At 44.5% G+C, this 20940-nt stretch overlaps 3 protein-coding genes across 9 annotated transcripts in view; 1 reads left to right on the forward strand and 2 right to left on the reverse strand.

The window, feature by feature from the left end:
- Positions 1-20940, reverse strand: part of LOC310685618 (uncharacterized protein) — an 850221-nt gene that overhangs the window by 300588 nt on the left and 528693 nt on the right. The window lies entirely within an intron of this gene.
- On the forward strand, positions 16-17570 carry NIPAL1 (NIPA like domain containing 1; the record flags this gene model as incomplete). Its single annotated transcript, XM_083458360.1, has 6 exons — positions 16-298; positions 9100-9366; positions 10691-10747; positions 12622-12712; positions 13984-14144; positions 15888-17570. 6 exons carry the CDS (start codon positions 16-18, stop codon positions 16517-16519), a joined length of 1491 nt encoding a protein of 496 aa, XP_083314486.1. The 3' UTR covers positions 16520-17570.
- Positions 18751-20940, reverse strand: part of TEC (tec protein tyrosine kinase) — a 75926-nt gene continuing 73736 nt past the window's right edge. For all 6 annotated transcript variants that reach the window (XM_083458219.1, XM_083458220.1, XM_083458221.1 and 3 more), the window contains one exon: positions 18751-20081. In XM_083458219.1, the coding sequence (XP_083314345.1) occupies positions 20010-20081 (72 nt within the window). In that variant the 3' untranslated portion in view covers positions 18751-20009. The remainder of the gene's footprint in view (positions 20082-20940) is intronic.

The raw sequence follows: 20940 nt of genomic DNA on the forward strand, positions 1-20940 counted from the left end.
GCGAGGAGGAGGAGGATGGGGATGTGGAAGAAGCGAGAGGCGCTTGGGAGGTCGGCGCGCTCTGCCCTCCACGCCCGCCCTGGGGCTGCGATTGGCCGGCGAGGGAGAGGCGGCGAGAAAGTGCTCCTTCTTGCAAGCGGAAAGGGGGCGGGCTCGCCTTGGAAGCGGCGAGAGCTTTCCGCGTTTGGCACGGTTGCGAGAGCTGTGCGTAAAGGGGACGCGATTCTGGCGCAGCGCGCCTTTGGAGAAAGTGCCATGGGGGAGAAAGCGGCGTCCCTCCGGAGCGCGTGCCACGAAGGTCAGTCGTTGTCGCGCGGGGTACCCCTCCCCCCGAAATCGCATCCCACCCCACCCCACATCCCCTTGTTAATGCCTGATTTCCACATCGAGAGGGGGGGGGGATAGACACCTGAGGATATTCTGCTCCAGCCAGGGGAAGTTCTTTTGGTTTGTTGTTGTTGTTTAGTCGTTTAGTGGTGCCCAACTCTTCGTGACCCCATGGACCAGAGCACGCCAGGCACTCCTGTCTTCCACTGCCTCCCGCAGTTTGGTCAAACTCATGCTGGTAGCTTCGAGAACACTGTCCAACCATCTCGTCCTCTGCTGTCCCTTTCTCCTTGTGCCCTCCATCTTTCCCAACATCAGGGTCTTTTCCAGGGAGTCTTCTCTTCTCATGAGGTGGCCAAAGTATTGGAGCCTCTGCTTCAGGATCTGTCCTTCCAGTGAGCATTCAGGGCTGATTTCCAGAAGAATGGATACGTTTGATCTTCTTGCAGTCCATGGGACTCTCAAGAGTCTCCTCCAGCACCATAATTCAAAAGCATCAATTCTTCGGCAACCAGCCTTCTTTATGGTCCAGCTCTCACTTCTATACATCACTACTGGGAAAACCATGGCTTTAACTATAAATAACTTTGTTGGCAAGGTGATGTCTCTGCTTTTTGGAAGCCCCAATTCTGCGAGTTGCTGGAGGTTTTGGAGGCAGCATGGTCTCTGCCAGGAGTGCCAACTTGGCCCCAAGATCATGGGGGCCTGAGGCCGTGGGGGCCATGCGCCAAAATTTGTGGGTGCCTGACACCTTCATGGGAAATTTTTGGGTGCTCAGGGCCCAGGGAGGTGGCACCCATGATATCTGCACCTGCTCCTCCAAGGCATTGGCTTTCTCAAAATCCCCCTTCTTTCTGCCTGCCCTGAGCGGCCAACATTTCTCTGCAGAGCTCAACTGCCTTGTTCTAGGTGCATTTTGCAACCAGGAATTTCGTTAGCACCAGAAGTTTCTGAGCTCTGGGCGCAGTGCTGTGCCTAAGATATCAGATTAAAACGGCAGAGTGGAAGGAAAGGAGGACCTTTTTCTGCCTCCCCACTTCCAGCTACTCTCTGAAGACTGGAGAAGAGACCCTCTTAAGAATATTAGGGGGGTTTTGCAGGGGAAGGTTTAGAACATGTGAAAAATGAACATAAGATTTTAGCTGCAGTTCATTCATTTTCAGCCTTGTATTCTTGTTATTTTAAACAATGTGCCTAGACATTCCATTGTGGTGCCCATGAGCTAGGTTTAAGGTGCCATTTATCTCCTAGCTTTCATATCTCAGTTTCTAACACTGCTCAGCTGGGAGCAGAAATGCAACAGGTTAAACTTCCCTCTGGTATGTGGTGCAGTGGTGGGAAAGCTGTCCCTGTTGATTGGGTGTCTCCATAAACAGGGTCGAGGGCAGCATTATAGATTATTTGTTGTATTTGCACAGTAAGGTAAAGGTAAAGGTACCCCTGCCCGTACGGGCCAGTCTTGACAGACTCTAGGGTTGTGCGCCCATCTCACTCAAGAGGCCGGGGGCCAGCGCTGTCCGAAGACACTTCCGGGTCACGTGGCCAGCGTGACAATGCTGCTCTGGCGAGCCAGAGCCGCACACGGAAACGCCGTTTACCTTCCCGCCAGTAAGCGGTCCCTATTTATCTACTTGCACTTTGATGTGCTTTCGAACTGCTAGGTTGGCAGGCGCTGGGACCGAGCAACGGGAGCGCACCCCGCCGCGGGGATTCGAACCGCCGACCTTTCGATCGGCAAGCCCTAGGTGCTGAGGCTTTAACCCACAGCGCCACCCGCGTCCCATTTGCACAGTACACCACTCGTTATAATTTTTGTGGGGGGCAATGAAAGAGCAGCTTGCAAGTAATAATATGAAATGCATGAGCCCAACCACTAATAAAGCAATACCCTTAAAATTTGAAGAAAGCACCTCTGTTTCAACTGCAGTGAAATAATGCATGCCAAAGATTGTATGGACAGCCATATTTCAGCTGTATTATATTGTTTTGTGCCACTCCAGTCTCTGAGCAGTGTGAGATTTCAGGGTTTCTGGCCACATACTCAGGCAGAGGCAAATTTAGGGGAGTGCGACCAGTTCGGCTGCACAGCTATTATTTAGAATGAAGCGTGAGAGGCAGTGGGGTTGCGCCATTGAAATTGGAGACCCCAAAGTCCTCCACTGACTCAGGGTTCGTGTTTCCTTATGAATGAGGCAGCAGAGACTGCAGTGTCTTTATGATAGATGGTTTATTTACACTTATGGTAGAAAGGCCCTGCAAGAGTAGGTCTCAAATAAAAATGTACAGTGGTGCCTCGCAAGACGAAAAGAATCCGTTCCGTGAGTCTCTTCGTCTAGCGGTTTTTTCGTCTTGCGAAGCAAGCCCATTAGCGGATTAGCAGTTTAGCGGCTATTAGCGGCTATTAAAGGCTTAAGGGATTAGCGGATTAGCTGCTAAAAGGCTATTAGCAGCTTAGTGCCTTAGAAAAAGGGGGTGGGGAGCGAAAAAAAACCCCCAGGAATCGCAAGACATTTTCGTCTTGCAAAGCAAGCCCATAGAGAAATTCGTCCTGCGAAGCACCTCCAAAATGGAAAACCCTTTCGTCTAGCGGGTTTTCCGTCTTGCGAGGCATTCGTCTTGCGGGGCCCCACTGTAGTAAAAAGGATGAAATAGGATAATGAGAGGACAGAAGTAGTTTTACTCAATACACTGTATAGTCAAGCCTCAGTTTTCGAACGTCTCGCCTGCCGAACCAGGGCTGGATTTAGGTTTGATGAGGCCTTAAGCTACTGAAGGTAATGGGGCCCTTTATATGTCCAGCTGTCCTTTGTCAACAACAAATTGCCGCTGGTTTTTGTGTTGAATATATGCTATATGGTAATTTATGGACCTAATGGGTATCTAAGCCATTTGCACATAACAAAATATGTATTTTATCGAAGTAATTGTTGAACTGAAATACATTCCATGCAGAATGCAGGCACCCTATATATAGAAATGAGCAAACCAGTGATACTTTAGGGAGCAGGCCAGCAGGCGGGGCCCATTACTTACATCATGGGAGCCTACACAACACAAAACACTGTTGCTGTATGTAGGTTTTATTTTATTTGTTTTTTATCTTATATTTTGGAAATGTACATCCAGGTTTTTTCCCTTTAAATTTTTCTGGTGCCCCCAAGAGAGTGGGACTCTAAGCTATAGCTTGTTTAGCTTATACGTAAATCCGGCACTGTGCCAAACTTTTCAGAAGCCGAACACCAAAAACCCGGAAGTGAATGCTTCTGTTTTCGAACATGCCTCAGAAGTTGAACAGACTTCCGAAACATATTACGTTCGAAAACCAAGGTTCCTCTGTACAGTGGTACCTTGGGATGCGAACGGGATCCATTCCGGAGCCCCGTTCGCATCCTGAATAGAACATAAGACGCGACACTGTGTCTGCACGTGCATGGGTTGCGTTTTGCCGCTTCCGCGCATGCGCGTGGCATAATTTTGAGCGCCTCCGCATGCGCAAGCGGTGAAACCCGGAAGTAACATTACTTCCAGGTTTCGCCACTTGCACATGTGTAGACGCTCAAAATTATGTCACGCGCATGCGTGGAAGCGGCAAAACGCAACCCACACACGCCACGGAGTGTAACCCGAAAGTGCTCAACCTGAAGCACATTCAACCCAAGGTATGACTGTACAGGAAACTGCATAGGGTGATTTTTGTCACAGGGTGGGGAAATGGTATAATATGATTTATTACCAGGTGGAAAGGTACTGCCCTTTGATATTTATATCAGCAATATAATGTAGTTCACGTGCTAACTTTCAGAATTGCTTGATTACCTAGTGAAAGGTTTGCCACTTATTAATTTACCTTTTATTCTTACCTCGTCAGGGAGGCATCCATTGAAAGCATGATAGCAGGTCACATGATGGGTGTTGTCAATTGAACTGAACACATGAACATCTCTATAAAGCACTGGCAGAACCAGTTTGGAGCTAATGGCTTCTTCCACTGTGGGGCACAGCGCTCAAGTGATGTGAAAACGATGTGTGATTTCTGATCTGAGACTTTTAAGCAGAGTTTGGATAGTCATGGGTCATGGATGTTTTAGTTGAGATTTCTGCATTGCAGGGGGTTGGACTCTGTGACCCTCGGGGTCCTTTCCAACTCTACAATTCTGTGATCCTATAACTGCAGTTGGGACACGGGTGGCGCTGTGGGTAAAAGCCTCAGCGCCTAGGGCTTGCCGATTGAAAGGTCGGCGGTTCGAATCCCCGCGGCGGGGTGCGCTCCCGTTGTTTGGTCCCAGCGCCTGCCAACCTAGCAGTTCAAAAGCACTCCCGGGTGCAAGTAGATAAATAGGGACCGCTTACTAGCGGGAAGGTAAACGGCGTTCCGTGTGCGGCTCTGGCTCGCCAGAGCAGTGATGTCACTCTGGCCACGTGACCCGGAAGTGTCTCCGGACAGCGCTGGCCCCCGGCCTCTTGAGTGAGATGGGCGCACAACCCTAGAGTCTGTCAAGACTGGCCCGTACGGGCAGGGGTACCTTTACCTTTTATAACTGCAGTTGTTCCACAAAAAAGCTCATGTGACTAGGTTATAAGCCCTCAGTTTAAAGCTGCACAGAACGTATATTTGAAGCGGTGCTGCTGTGTTGATTGTAGCAAATGAGAGCAGTGTGTTTCGTAGGAAGTGAGTTGGCAAATGTCTGTCACCGAAAGCAAGATAAATCTCATTGAAATGAAAACCTGATCTGACTCAATCTGACTGGGCACACACGGACAGTTATTTTCTGTTGAAACTGAGAGTAGTCATCAAAGCAATTTAAGCAATGCGGCCCTTCTGTCAGTGAAACTGCAGCATTCTGAAATATGTAAACACTGCGAGTCATTGTCCCGGTGTTTGCTTCCTACTCCTCCCTTCATCTCCCTCCTCTTGTATACATATCAAAAGTTAGCTATCAATCATGTAGTTTGGTTGATAATTATCTCCGTTTCCCTTTCTTCGTTTTGCAAAAGTGCTTCGCAGGTGCCCATTAACCTCTGAGGTTCTAGGTGGCAGGTAGTTCAACTTGCAGGCTGCTTTGAATGGAACTTGACGGGCTGCAATTTTGTCTCTCAGTTTTTGGCGGGAATGTGAGATGGAGGTGCTCATGAGGAAAATCTTTATCTGCCCTTCTAGTTTTGAGAGGATAATTGCACATCACAGTACTTTATTTGAAGTATTTATTTCCATTAAGAAGGGAAGGAGTGCATCTACCCTTGCTAACTTTGTCTGCTATTTACCCTTTCTGAGGAAAATCTGATGTTAAAGCTAACATGCTGCCAGTGATATCTGAGCGGGCCATGTATAATATTTTCTGGTGTTTTCTTTTGAAAACACCAAAACACTTCTGTTGTTTTACCGGGTATCATTTTCTTTTTTTACTCAACAATTGAAGTCTGCTATTGTGATGAGTGAAATTTGGATTTTATATCAAATTTTAGTGTAGTGGAAGAAAATGGTTTTTTACGCTGTCCTTGGTTTCTGTCACACATGTACACAGTAAGTTAGACTTACGTTGAATTCCTAGCTGAAATATCTCCTCAAATAAAAACCTTGTCATACCACTTCCAGAAGATGAATTCAATGTGCTTTCTGACTTCAATGGCATTTTAATATTAAAACTTCTGTATTCTTCACAAGACAAGATATTCAAGGATTCAAATCTATAGCAATAATATAAAAGCTTAACTTATTTAATTACAGTATTTGTGAGAAAAGAGAAGTAACCAAAGACATTTAAACAAAAACAACACAAAAAATTAAGCTGCTACCCAGCTGATCTCACTTAATACTTTCCGTTTATGTATTCATTTCAGAAGACTATTGAGAGACCAGTGGTCTAATAGGATTTTGCTACTGCCCCCAGCAACAACCAATATTCCTCTCTCTGTCTCTCTCTGTGTGCGTTACTCCAGACTACAGTTCCTTTTTTAAAGATGCAATCTTTTGCCCTGCAGATACAAATAAATGTGTATTTGACTTCTGAATGGAAAATAACTTTACCTCAGAAATGATGAATAAATAGCACTTTATACCTTGGGCAGGACGCGGGTGGCGCTGTGGGTAAAAGCCTCAGCGCCTAGGGCTTGCCGATCGAAAGGTCGGCGGTTCGAATCCCCGCGGCGGGGTGCGCTCCCGTTGCTCGGTCCCAGCGCCTGCCAACCTAGCAGTTCGAAAGCACTCCCGGGTGCAAGTAGATAAATAGGGACCGCTTACTGGCGGGAAGGTAAACGGCGTTCCGTGTGCTGCGCTGGCTCGCCAGATGCAGCCTTGTCACGCTGGCCACGTGACCCGGAAGTGTCTCTGGACAGCGCTGGCCCCCGGCCTCTTGAGTGAGATGGGCGCACAACCCTAGAGTCTGTCAAGACTGGCCCGTACAGGCAGGGGTACCTTTACCTTTTTACCTTGGGCATTGAGGGGACCTGTGCATGTGATGAAGCAACCTTGCTTCAGAAATGAGATATATTCAAAGGAATACCATGTGGAGAAAGATTGCTGAGGAGGCTTCTTGTGGCGACATTAGTATGTGTTTAGTATTTGAGTGCCTTTGTCCATCGGTGCTCCTTGACTCATGCGGTTCACCTCCTAGCAGCTGAGAGAAGGATGAAACTGGATTCTGGACTCCTCTTTAAAGAGGAGCAATAACTTCATTATTTAACTGTTTGGGACAACTATAAAGGTAGAGCCTGCTCCTCCGCTTTTAAGGGGACCTCTCTCTCCACAACCAAGAATGTGCATTGTAAGTTGTGGTGGTATTCCCCTCCCCCCGCTCTTCGTTGTGCCAAGAATTGCATTGTTACCTTTAAAAAAATATTTATTTATTTATTTATTAATTGCATTGCTAGACGTAGGTAGCATTTGAAAAATTGGAACGAGCAGCACTGTGGTCTGCAATCTCCTCTAGCTGTTAAATCACCACCCGGACATCGTGCTGTTGCCCATCTGTAAGCAAAACGCATTTGCTTAAAAAAAAAGAGGGAATCTGCTTTACGCTCAAGTCCTTGCTGAAATGAAGGGACCATCTGTCTCCCGCTGCCTCCCATTCCCCACCCCACCCCCGGTACTTGGATGGCAGGGGATCATGATGAAAACTTCATGAATGAATGACTTTCTTCCGGGGAATGTATATTCATGAAGGGCCCACTCACCCGGTGCCAATTAACTTTTCCCCTCCAGACTAAGTAAATCCCATATTGTTGTCGTTTAGTCATGTCCGACTCTTCGTGACCCCATGGACCAGAGCACGCCAGGCACTCCTGTCTTCCACTGCCGCCCGCAGTTTGATCAAACTCACGTTGGTAGCTTCGAGAACACTGTCCAACCATCTTGTCCTCTGTCGTCCCCTTCTCCTTGTGCCCTCCATCTTTCCCAACATCAGGGTCTTTTCCAGAGAGTCTTCTCTTCTCATGAGGTAGTCAAATTATTGGAGCCTCAGCTTCAGGATCTGTCCTTCCAGTGAGCACTCAGGGCTGATTTCCTTCAGAATGGATAGGTTTGATCTTCTTGCAGTCCTTCGGACTCTCAAGAGTCTCCTCCAGCTCCATAGTTCAAAAGCATCAATTCTTCGGCGACTAGCCTTCTTTGTGGTCCAGCTCTCACTTCCATACATCTCTACTGGGAAAACCATGGCTTTAACTATACAGACCCATATTAGTTTGCATGAAATCCAACTAATGCGAGATTTGGCAACGGAACCGGTGTCTGATGCAATGCTCTTCTGAAAGTAACCTAGGACTCTGCTGATTATTTAGCTCCCTGTTTAGTCTTACGTATCTCTTGGGGTGCCTGCCTCTCTGGGACAGCTCGCTAAAAAGTCTCCCCACGCTATTCAGACACAAATTCTGCCTTCAGCTAATTTCCTCCACACCCCTCCCCCTCCCAGCTGCCTGTCAACGTCACTCTGCTGCATGCTAGAGACCCTGGGAACCGGTTGCCAGTCAGAGTACTTGACACAGGGTGAGATGGGCGAGTGGTCCAAATCGGTATGAGGCCCTGTTTTATATTACGGTGCATTCTAAAGAAGACTCTTAGAAGTAAAATATTCTCTTTCAGCGAGGAGAGATCTGTTAGGAAAATATGTTCAAATTGATTATTTTATTTATTAATGTATTTTATCTACCATCCATAATATTTATCCCAGGGCTGTTTATATATTCCCCCAGTATTAATTCCAGGGATGGTATTACTGGGTCAGGTTTTTGTTTTTTGTGAGAAACTACATGCATACTGTTGTTTCCGTTTATAGAAATATATAGGTTGGCAATCGTCCATACGATGCTATCTATATCAGTGCACCACTGTGGTATTCTAGAAGCTGCTTCTGAAAACTAGGAATCTCTCATCAATCTTTTCCTCTCATCTTCAAGCTTAGAACTGTTTTACTTTGTTGTCAAGCCAAATTCAAAATTGGGAAAACTTTCCTTGCTTTGTTCCTTTGCTCCAAGACAAGTGGGATATAAAGACAAATTCCAGAGGCTTGACGTAGTTACGGCCTTCTTATGCATTGTTAAGTATCACATTATTCTTCGCTTTCATTTTTAATGGATGTTTTCAGTGATTATTAATTGCTTCCTGCCTTGGAAGCGGCAGTATTAGAAGCTGGACTTCTCAATGTAGTAATAAACTCTACGAAAACCTGGAGCGGGGGCAAGAGTTTTCATTTGTTACAGATGTGCATAGTTGCTTTTAGTCTTTTGTGTGCGCGGATTTGATGTGCTTCAGTCATATATATAATTTTCTTCTTTTCCCAGGTGACCTGTTTCCTCTGGTCTGCTCCAACTCTCATCATGCCTGGTGTCAAATCCTCAATGTATCAAAGCTAGAAGCTTCTTTCTTTGCCTATTCCGGCAGATATTCCAACGAAACTGAGATGAGTGTTTCGGTGCCCACAGGAAGCAAATACAGCTTGTATGTAGGTGTCGCCTTGGCTATAGGCTCAAGTATCTTTGTTGGTTCCAGCTTTATATTGAAAAAGAAGGGCCTTTTACAGTTGGCTGAAAAGGGGTTCACTAGAGCAGGTAAGAAATACTTACTCTTTTATACAGGGCTTTTTTAAAAACTGGAATTCGCCAGAACTCAGTTCTAGCACCTCTCATTGCCACTATCAGAACAAAGGAGGCGTTTGTGGTGAGTTCTCGCACCTCTTTTTCCAGAAAAAAAATAACACTGCGCTTTATAACATTCAAAGTTGTAACCAACATCTCTTAAATGTTCAAAAGCTCAAGTCCAAAAGCATGGCCTCTATTTCTGAAATGTGTCTTTGAAACTGTCATATTATAATTATAATTATTTAATATTTATACCCCGCCATCTGGGCGGCTTCCAACAAAAGATTAAAAATACATTAAAACATCTGTCATTAAAAACTTCCCTAAACAGAGCTGCCTTCAGGTGTCTTCTAAACGTCAGATAGTTGTTAATTTCTTTGACATCTGATGGGAGGGCGTTCCACAGGGCAGGTGCCACTACCGAGAAGGCCCTCTGCCTGGTTCCCTGTAACCTCACTTCTCGCAGTGGGAGAACCACCAGAAGGCCCTCGGTGCTGGACCTCAGTGTCCAGGCTGAACGATGGGGGTGGAGACACTCCAGATATACTGGGCCGAGGCCGTTAACGGCTTTAAAGGTCAGCACCAACACTTTGAATTGTGCTCGGAAACATACTGGGAGCCAATGTAGGTCTTTCAAGACCAGTGTTATGTGGTCTCGGTGGCCGCTCCCAGTCACCAGTCTAGCTGCCGCATTCTGTATAGTTGTAGTTTCCAGGTCACCTTCAAAGGTAGCCCCACGTAGAGCGCATTGCAGTAGTCCAAATAGTCATAGTTGGAGTGCTGTGAAGAGTAGATAACTTCTTTGTTATGAATTTGTGAGCAGTTTGTTTTGGGAGCTTGCACTCACTTTTCAGCTAAATAATACAAAATGTAAATCTTTGTTACTGTTAATATTACTACTTTTCAATGTTGGCACACAGTAGAATGACTGTACATTAAAATAACTTCCCTAGACTTTGGATTGTTTTACCATCCAGCTTTTCTCTTTGGCATTGCCAGGTAGAGTAATGGAGTAAAAAACTGCTTAGAGCAAGCATAAGCAAACTTGGCCTTCCAGATGTTTTGGGACTACAACTCCCATCATCTCTGACCACTGGTCCTGTTAGCTAGGAATGATGGGAGTTGTAATCCCAAAACATCTGGAGGGCAGAGTTTGCCTGTGCCTGGCTTAGAGGTTTGCTTGGATAAGAGAGCACTTTTTAAAAATATGAAAACAAGCAAGAAGGTATACCTCAAATATTTTATGGCTTTTCCTTGATTCTTTTCACTGAAAATAGTGCCTTTCTCTTTTAAGGACAGGGTGGGCACTCTTACCTGAAGGAATGGCTGTGGTGGGCAGGGCTGCTTTCAAGTGAGTATTAAAGAGCTTCTCTATTTGTTTTAAAAGTATACAGGCAGCTCCACACACTGCCAAATGGCAGTTTTTTCTTGTAGGAACGCACTGGTGTTTAAAGCTGAATCATAGCACAGAATCATAGCACTGTAGAGTTGGAAGGGACCCTGAGGATCATCTAGTCCAACCCCCTGCAATGCAGGAATATGCAGCTGGTCCATACAGGGATCGAACCTGCAACCTTGGCGTTATCAGCACCATGGTCTAACCAACTGAGCTATCCAGGCTATCCAGCTTATGTGCATATACTTGTTTGGAAACCATGACTGTGCACACACCATACATTTAAGGTTGTTTAAAAGCACACTTCCTGGAAGCTGTAGCTTAAAGACGCTGCGAATTGTAGCTCTGTGAGGGTTAAGCTATAGCTCCCAGGATTCCTTGCTGGAGCGGGGAGCCAGGTGATGTGTTTTAAATGTATGGTGTTTCCTCAGCCCACGATTTTGCCAGATTTCCCAGATTGTGCAGCAGACACCCTCACTTAAGATGGGTGCTGGGTAAGATGACCACTACTATAGTTGTGTTATTAAGAGAAATCTCTCCCAGTTGTTCCCACAGCAGAGGTCCTCCATAAATAACTCTGACAGCATTCATGTCTCCCAGCAGCAAGGTATTACAATTAGGTGATGGGAAACCTGTGACCTTTTAATCCTCACCCCGAGGATCTAAGTAAGGATGAGGCACTCTTAGAACAGAACAATACAATACAGTGGTGCTTCGCAAGACGAAATTAATTTGTTCCGCGAGTTTTTTCATTGTGCGAGTTTTTTCGTCTTGCGAAGCACCACTGCATTTAAACACTAACAACGGCGGGGGGGGGGGGAGGAGCAGGGCAGCTGCCGCAGCCGGTACCTTAGACTCACCGGCGCGTTGTGGCCACCACGCGACGCGGCTGCTGGAGGGTGGCGGGGCTCAGGAGCGCGACTCCGGCTGCAACACTGGCTGCTGGCGGCAACGGCTGTCTGAGGGGAGCGCGCAAGGCAGCCGGAAGGTCGGAGGGAGCCGTCAGCCGGAAGGGAGCCGGAGGAGCGGGGAAGCGAGCGTGCGTGCGTGTAGTGACCGTCGCCATGACACGAGAGGCAGGGCCATTTCGCCTAGCGAAGCAAGGCCTTAGGAAAATCCGTCTTGCGAAGCACCTCAGAAAACGAAAAACCCTTTCATCTAGCGGGTTTTTCGTCTTCCGAGGCATTCGTCTTGCGGGGTACCACTGTAACTTCATTTGTTTACAGTCAGTGAGGTTATAGCTTAGGGGCTACTTTTGAAAGGCACAACACTTTTGTTTCCAACAAACGCTCTTTGCACATATATTTAAGATTTTTCTCAACTTATGGATTGAATTTATATACCACCCTATACCCAGAGGTCTCAGGGTGGTTCATAGAAAAGATCACAATATATGAAATCAAAATAAAAACAATAACCCCCCCCCCCAAAAAAGAGCCACATTTTAAAAGGGTATAAGGATGTCTTTCAGGTCAACCAAAGGCCTGGTTAAAAAGGAACATTTTTGCCTGGCACCTAAAGTTGTATAATAAAGGCGCCAGGCGAACTTCCCTTGGGAGAGCATTCCACAGGGGTGCCAATGCAGAGAAGGCCCCGTTCTCGTGCTGCCACCCTCCGGACCTCTCGAAGAGGAGGCACATGAAGAAGGGCCTCAGGTAGGTTCATATGGAAAGAGGCGGTCCTTGAGGTATTGCAGTACTTCATGCTTCAAGTTGTCATTGGATGTATAAATTCTTTCTAGGTTGGAACTATTAGCACACATTTACAGCTAGGTTCTTGCAACTGTCGGGAAATCTCTGTTGCCTTGCTAACAACAGTTTCTTTTGCAGTGGGAATAGGGGAAGCAGCAAACTTTGCCGCCTATGCCTTTGCACCAGCCACCTTGGTCACCCCTTTGGGTGCACTGAGTGTTCTCATAAGGTCAGTACAAATTTATTTTCCTCATAGCAACATCCAGTACACTCTGTTAAGCACTCTGAAATCTTGTCATTTGACTGGGCTGAAAGCGAGTTAGCAAGTTGCCAGCTCTTGCACTCTTGTTTTATTGTGGCTATTTCTACCACGTCCTTCAGGCAAGTTCTTGGGGTGTCTTGCCCCAGAAGCAACAAAAATAAGAGCAGCCTCTCTGAACCAGAGCAGAAGTCTATTTAGGCAGTCTTTCGAAATAGAAAAGAGAATGGTTATAAGTGTACAGGTAACATACTAAAAGCAGCATGATGAAAATATTAAATTGTAACAATTTTTTAAAAAGGCTTTTGTCTGGCATAAAAATTACATTGGCAGGCGCCAGGCGACTCCAATGGTTTAATTGGTCCACAGGTGTCCATCTGGGGAAGGCCTAAGTGGTGGCAGTGGTTTTACAGTCTGAATCTGATACAGAGCAGCTTCCTTTTTACATTTCATACGTAAAATACACAATATTTCTTCTGAGAAGAGCATATTGCCAACTGCTTAAAAATCAGCTGAAACAAATGGAAATAACCTCATGTTTTCTGAAGAACCGGGCGTCTTTCTTCGTAATGTGATATTTTACCACATATGGCATTAAATTCCACATTAAGCCCAGTGGCATCAAGCTTTTGATTTCACTAGGTGATATTTGAAATGCGGTGCTTCGGAAACAGTGAGTCGATGAACAATTTATGGTGCTTATCAAGCTGAGACGATGACTTGTCTTTTAGGAGAGCTAGTGTACACCTGCACCTGTCTAACACTTTCTGTGTTGTGGAACAGGTGCATGTGATGCAGGCATGAAAAGACATATCCTTTGTATAGTCTCCCCCCTTTCTTTAAACAGAAAGGAACATAGATTGAAGGGATTCATAAATATAAAGCAGAGCCCATTCTTATGGGTCAGGGAAAGTGGGGGAAAAGATAAGTCTTTATAAGACATCGGGTGCAGCTGATGGTTGCTTGCTCATATAGGGCAGAGGGAATGGCATTCCACAGAATCGGCAAGAGCAGGAAATTTTCAGGTCACTGCCCTGCAATATTCTTTAGGGTGTGGTGCCACAGATATGTACACGAACTAGCCTTGTCTTCCTTTGCAAATATGCGTTGTATTTTCCTTTGTTCTTTTTCATTGTGGTTGAACTTCAGTTTTTCGATGTGCCATATTTACAGTTTCGACCTTCTAGATATTGTTACATGCTATATTTAAGGTGGTGTTCTTTTCGTTTAAATCCAAATAGCGCCATATTATCTTCCTATTTTTTGAATGAAGAGCTCAATATTCATGGGAAGCTGGGCTGCGTATTGAGCATTTTGGGGTCCACTGTGATGGTGATTCATGCACCTGAAGAGGAACAGGTTACATCATTGGATGAAATGGAGATAAAGCTAAAAGACCCAGGTATGTCATTCAGATGATTGGCTTGGGACAAGTAAATGCAAAGCTTACCTTGTTGGAGTTTCTGCTTTACTGCAGAACCTGCTCATTTATAGGGTTGATGGATTGTGGACTGTGCATATTGTACTCTACAATGCAGAGACCCCCATTGCCATGTTACATCCAATATAGGACGTTAGATGGGCCTGGATTCTAGACTGACAACCCCACTAGGTGGATGCATCCTGTTTCCCCGCTGCTCCCAGGCTCTTTGCAGTTGTGATCTGTGAATGTTCAGATCAGACATTGGTATCACTCGACGTTGTCCTTTCACCCTCTCTGCTGCTAGTACCAAACAATAAAAGCAGGGGAAAGTAAACGTTGGGTGGGACGCATATTCTCTTCTGCCATGCAGACAGGTGCAGGGGTGTGTAGCTTTGCAGAGATCAGGAAACTAATTTTGTTAGGCAGTCAAGCTTGACATTACTGTGTACTCTGCCTGTTTAATTGCTTGAGCAAATATCCTTGCACTTTGGCTCTGAAGGGATTGAGGGGTGGAGGCACACAGTGGCTTTCTCTTGCTTCTGAGGCAATGTTGGACATGCACCCTTATACCAAAGAATTTGGCCCATTAAACCCTGTACTGTTTATTGTGGCTCCTCCAGAGTGCTTTCCCAGCCCTCATCATGCCTAAGGTTCTTTTGGACCCTGAGTTGTTGGGTTCAAAGTGCATTCCTGGCTGCTGAGCTTTCTCTCGAACTTCCCTTGGCTGAGAAACTTTGATCCATTGTGCATTTGCTGTTTGCATAGAACAGCAGATAGGATCCTCCAGCCCTTGGACCTGTGAGGCCACGTCAGCCAGACCTACCTTTGACGTCATGTCACAGGTAAAGACATGGCTCTCTGCCAGAAGTGGTGTTTGTTGCCACTGCCTGTCAGCTGATCGTTGACACTTGCAAAGCTCTATGTCTTTGCCTGCGCGGGCAAACAAAAATGCTTCATCTGACTTCATGGTGATGATAGGTGGGTGACTGTCCCCACCTGACAAAATGGCCTGTAGGGGTTGGGGAGCCAGAGCATCCAGTCTGCCGTAGAGTACTGGAATCCAGTTGGAGCACAGGAAAATGGTCATCAGCTTTCTTCTTAATGTACAATTGTATAGAATGCAGAGTGGAGCCGCTTTGAGAAAGCTGGCTTCTCCTGCAATAGCCCTGCATGCAGAACTGAATTTAGTTTTTTGCAAAAGCAAAGCAGAGTTCCATAGAGTCTTGGAAGGTGAAATATATTTCCCTCTGATCTAGAGCCCGATGAGTGCATACAACTCCCACTTCAGGAGTGTTAAGTTTGCACTCCTCTGTACACAAAAGCCCTTTCTTTGGTCTTCAGAGGATAATGGAGAGGTTTTTAATGTATACATGGAACTACATTTCCACACCAAAGCGGGAAGAGCTATGCTGTCTTTAATTCGTGATTTTCATGCTGGCTTGAATCCAGAGCTAAAATGAATCACTCGTGGAAGAGGAGGAGGAAGTGATGAAGTTCCATCAACATTGCTTTCCATGTTGTTTGAAAATGTTATGGAGCAGATTTTTGAGAGCTGCTGGGGGAATAAGCAGAAATGGCCCTCCCAATCCCCTCACCAAGAATAGGAATATTGTGTGAGCTCATGGGTATCTGGATCCAGCCCGCTGAAGTGACCTGATTGTGATTTTATTAATTGCTTCTTCACACACATTAATTATATTCCTTTCTCTTTCTCTCAAACAGTGTTTGTTGCATTTGCCACTATCGTAATTGTGATCTCGCTGGTCCTCATTTTTGGTGTTGCTCCAAGACTTGGCCAGAGCAATATACTGGTCTACATTTCCATTTGTTCAGTGATTGGTGTGTTCTCAGTCTCCTCTGTCAAGGGTCTGGGCATTGCTATTAAAGACATGCTTTCTCAGAAGCCCGTCTTCCGACATCCATTGGTTTATATTTTGGCAGCTGTTTTGGTGGTGTCTATCAGTACTCAGATTAACTACCTCAATAAATCACTGGATGTGTTTCATACATCTCTAGTGACACCCATTTATTATGTGTGCTTCACAACCATGGTGGTGATCTGCTCTGTCATCCTCTTCAAGGAATGGAATAGCATGGAGCTTGGCGATATCATTGGGACCTTGAGTGGCTTCTTCACCATAATTATAGGCATCTTCTTCCTGCATGCTTTTAAAAACGTCAGCACCACCTGGAGCCAGTTGACATCTTCTGTTAAAAAGGAGCCAATCTTGCCTCTCCATGGTTACGAGGCTCATCATACTTTATTGGAGAATATGGAGGCTCCAGCCTTGACATGTGATGAGGATAACACTCTGTTCAGTCGAGGAAATGAACAAAGGGGTGGCCACCACTAAGTCATCTTTGGAAAACCTATACCAAAGCACCTCTGAGTGGTACTCGGAAGGACAGAAAGTGGTTGCGATGGTGTCCTCAATGATCAGAAAAGGAAATAATGATTTTGTGTGTGTGCACTTCCCATCTTTGCAACATATGAACTTCAGTGACAATTGTGGTGCTCTTGGTAAAGGGAACTGAATTGTATACATAACATATTTTCACAGATAGCACTTTATGGTTTCATTGCATTGGGGGGAAATAGTGGTTTTCTTGGCCAAGTTGCTGCTGTGTGTAAAAATCGTGACTTCCCCAAATGTTGTCACCTAAGCATAGTGGATGTTTATTATTCAGAGTTTTTCAGCAAATGTCCAAAAGGGGTGGAAAGTATCTAGTTTTCAAAATTCTTGCAAAGAACCCTATGATGGTGAAAGAGGACTCTCATATGCCAGTTAGCAAAGCACTGATGATTGAACTGGTATAGAAGCATATTTCACTTACTGACATCTTCAAAGCTTGAATTTGTTCGCACATGAAGAAGGCAGTAAGAGAGATGGGGAATCAATTGCACATTACTGGAGAAGAGACATGATAACCTTTTTAGTAGTTTCAGGAAAAACCTCAGGCTACATTCCTACTTGAACACTAATTCCGTTTTTTTGTAATATGTATGATCATTTTCTACAAAGTGTGCCAACTAAAGGTGACTAAAGATAATGTAAGTTATCTAAAAATGAGTCCTTTACGTGCAGAGTAGATGCCGTAGATTAAAATTTATTTATTTTTGTAAGGTATGGCATTTGTCCTTTTTTTTTTTTACTTAAACCTTTTTTTAAAAAAAAATCAGAAGAAAATACCGTATTCGTTCGCACTCTCATTTACCCAGTGTTAACATCCTTTTTGAAATGAGAAAACATTGTATTTTAAAATTTTTATCAGAGAAGCATACTTTTATGTGCAGGGAAGTCTTTAATGTCATTCAGGATTTTTTGTGTGTGTACAAACATTTTGACTTGATACATTTGAATAAAACTTATTTTTAAGATGTTAACTTTCTGATATAAAGATTTTTATAGAGCGAAAAATTCTGAGATTCAGAATTTTTTTTTTCTTGTTTTCCTCCTCCAAAAACTAGGTGCGTCTTGTGGTCTGGTGCATCTTATAGAGCGAAAAATACGGTACATAAAAAACCACTTTGCTGCCGTGATATCACTCTTATGAAGAGAGCTTTTGCATGGTTTAGTGCTGAATCAGAAAACAGTAATTGGATTTTGCGTGAACTGCCAATTGTTCTGATTTAGTGCTTAAAAGTGGGTTTTTCGGGGGGGGGGGAGGGCAGGGCAAAGGCAAAGCCTCCTGCGTCTGTGCCTAGAAAGCATAAAACAAGCAGCAAACCTCTCAGATCCAGGCTTTCTATGCATGGGACAAGCAGAAGATGGGACAAGCCCTATGGTGCAAGTTTGCAGGTTTTGGAAAAAGCTGGTAGTGGATAGCATTCAGCATCTTGAAAATATGTATTTTAAGAAGAGCTGCTTTCTAGCTGTGCTAGAGATACCACTTGAAAGTTTGTGTGGACACAGATTTCAGAAGCCAGCAAGGTAGCTGAAAAAATGTCTTACCTCTTCCTATGACTAGAATTTTTCTAAGGTAATACAGTGGTACCTCTGTTGTCGAACGTAATCCGTTCCGGAAGAACGTTCGACTTCCGAAACGTTAGACAACTGAAGCACGGTGGGCGGTCGGCAAATTCAATTGAGAAAATTGAGGAACGTGCCTCAGAAGCCGTTCAACTTCCGAGGCACGTTTGAAAACGGAAGCATTCACTTCCGGGTTTTCGGCGTTTGGGTTCCGAAACGTTTGGCTTCTGAGACACTCGAAAACCGAGGTACCACTGTATTATATAAAATAGCAGTTATTCAGATGCCATCTGCTTGAATTTATGCAGGTAATTCTGCTATCCTTGGGGATATAATTTGGATACTATGGAGCTCATGGTTACAAGGAATCATAATTTGATGTAATCTGTCAGGAGGCCTACCTTTTTGAGTTATAGCTTCTCTCCTGCATCTAAGGTGGTTTGGGTGTCTAGTAAAGCAGCACATGATCCCAGAGGTAGGATGTTGCAGAAGGCTTGAATATTCCTTGTAATGTCACACTGTGTAGCGCAGCGAAACATCTTGGGGGAATCCTAATGCAAAAGTGTTAAAATTAATTCCAGACAAGTCTGGAAATAAAAATCCGTGGCACAGCCTTTATCAAGATTTCAAACAATATGCATATTATTTATTGGACACATTTTTGGTACAATATTTCATGAGGGTTGCGAAGAGCATTTTATCAACTGCAGCACACTGACCAATAACTCTTCAGTTTATAATAACGCTGAAACCTTACTCTTTCAGCTCTTGGCGATGTGTTCAACTACATGTGCAACATAAAAAGGATTCAACAAGTTGCACTTTTCAAATCTTTCAAGAAAACCTAAAGTCCCATTCATATAAATACATGTGTGCAGTGTATATATTTACAGGATGTGAACTATATATATATATATATATAAATATGAATGCTGTGTCAAAGTCCCCCCTAAGCAGGTTTTCTTCTTTATTTAATACATTTTCCTAATCCATAGGCTCAGGGTGAATTGCAGCAGCTTGTCATCCACTAGAACTTCTACATTTTTTTTATCCCACCCTTCCTCTAAGAAACTCAAGAGAATTTCTTGTCCTCTCTCCCTTTGGCCTCTCAACAACCCTGTGAGGTAGGTTAGGTTGAAAGATAGCAATTGGCCCACAATCCCCATAAGGGTTTCATTGATGAAGAGGGATTTGGAATTCAGCCTCTGCTAATATAGCGCACTATCCAGTCACCAGTTCTCTATCCGCTAAGTGCTACAATGCACAGAGTAGCAGTAGTCGTAGACTAGCTTCTGGTCTGCCTCTACAGTTATTCTGTAGAAAAAGTCCAGGTGAGAAGATTAAAAGAACACGGCCCTTCATTTGAGGTGGCACAGCTGAGAGGTGCTGCAGTGCCAACTATTAAAGGAAGCAAAACAAAAGAGCACTGCAAGATCATGAGCGAAAGGCAATATTTAGAGCTTTGGTGAGCCAATGTTACACTGCATTTCCAGGAAAGCCTTGGAAACATTGCTGCTGAAGTATCTAGTCCTTGCCACTCCTCAACATTTGGTTGATAGAAGTGGGAAGAGACTTTTATAAAATCCAGTTACTGCTCTGCAATTTAGGGCTCAAAGTGTGGTTCCATTCTCTTTCTTCCACCAGCCAAGAACTATGTTTTCCACCTCATCAAGCCTCATCAGTGCCTACTTCACAGACTGTTTAAATGGCTGAGAAAACTATGGCTATCTTGGTAAAACACTTCCTCTTAAGGAGAAGGAAACTGTGCGTTGTTGTCCTCTCTCTGTGTGTGGCCCTTTGAAGCAACATCCAGGAGCATGGCTTTTCAGAATGCTGTCTCTCCTGTGAACGACTTTGTTCCTCTCATGCCTTTTCAGGAAGCATCCTCTGCTATCGTATCAATCATCTGCAGCAAATCCTGAAATGTAGGGCGTCCCTCCGGTTTCTAGAAATTAATAGATAGCATTATTGTGAGCTGCCGATTCTTCAACTCTGATTAAAACAATATTTTTATTAACACAACAACAAAACAGCAGGTAAAAGCTAATAATTCAGTAGTAGAGAGGATTGCTCCACCGCTGCCACCTTTCCATTAATTCACTTGGTGTACTGCTCAGATCACAAATAATTGTGGGGGGGACAATTGCAAATGAATAAAATAAATATTTTCAAAATAACATTAGAGACCTTCAGCTCAACCCGAGTCACAGAGGGAAAACAAATGGGTAAAAAGTATGGGGATTTTTATTTTTTAGAACAGAGAGTGAAGCAAATAATTTCTCATTCTTCACTGCTATTACTAAATCTCTGGATCCATCCTCCAACTAAGCCCAGACTTTAGAAGTATCAGGATGAATTGGCTAACAACGATAAAGGTTTTATTTTGTTAGAGGGAAATCTTTTGCATGTATCTGATGTAAGCAATTCTACTTAATTCCCCCCCCCCCAAAAAAAAACGAAGGTGCAATGACCTATAAGAAAGCCAGTCACTTCTTGGTGTCACGGGTTCTCTAATTACTTCCCCCTTTCTATTTTTTGATGGCATCTCTCACCTGTGCCTCCAAAGTGATTCCATCAAGTAGGGATTGCTCATTCTTACAATTCAGGAACCATGCAAATTCCACTCAAAAGGCTTGTCCACACTGGAGCATGATGCCCTCCCTGTTTCACCTTTCCCCCTGTAAATGCAGGGTTCTTTGATCCTGGACCCTTTGGACTTTCCAATGATTGGGGGGAGATAGCATTTAAAGAGGGGAAGGTCTGGGAAAACCATGGGATGCCCCTACATTAATGGGGAGACAAGT

Source organism: Podarcis tiliguerta (assembly GCF_965153285.1).
Source record: "Podarcis tiliguerta genome assembly, chromosome: 9".
Lineage (NCBI taxonomy): Eukaryota > Metazoa > Chordata > Lepidosauria > Squamata > Lacertidae > Podarcis > Podarcis tiliguerta.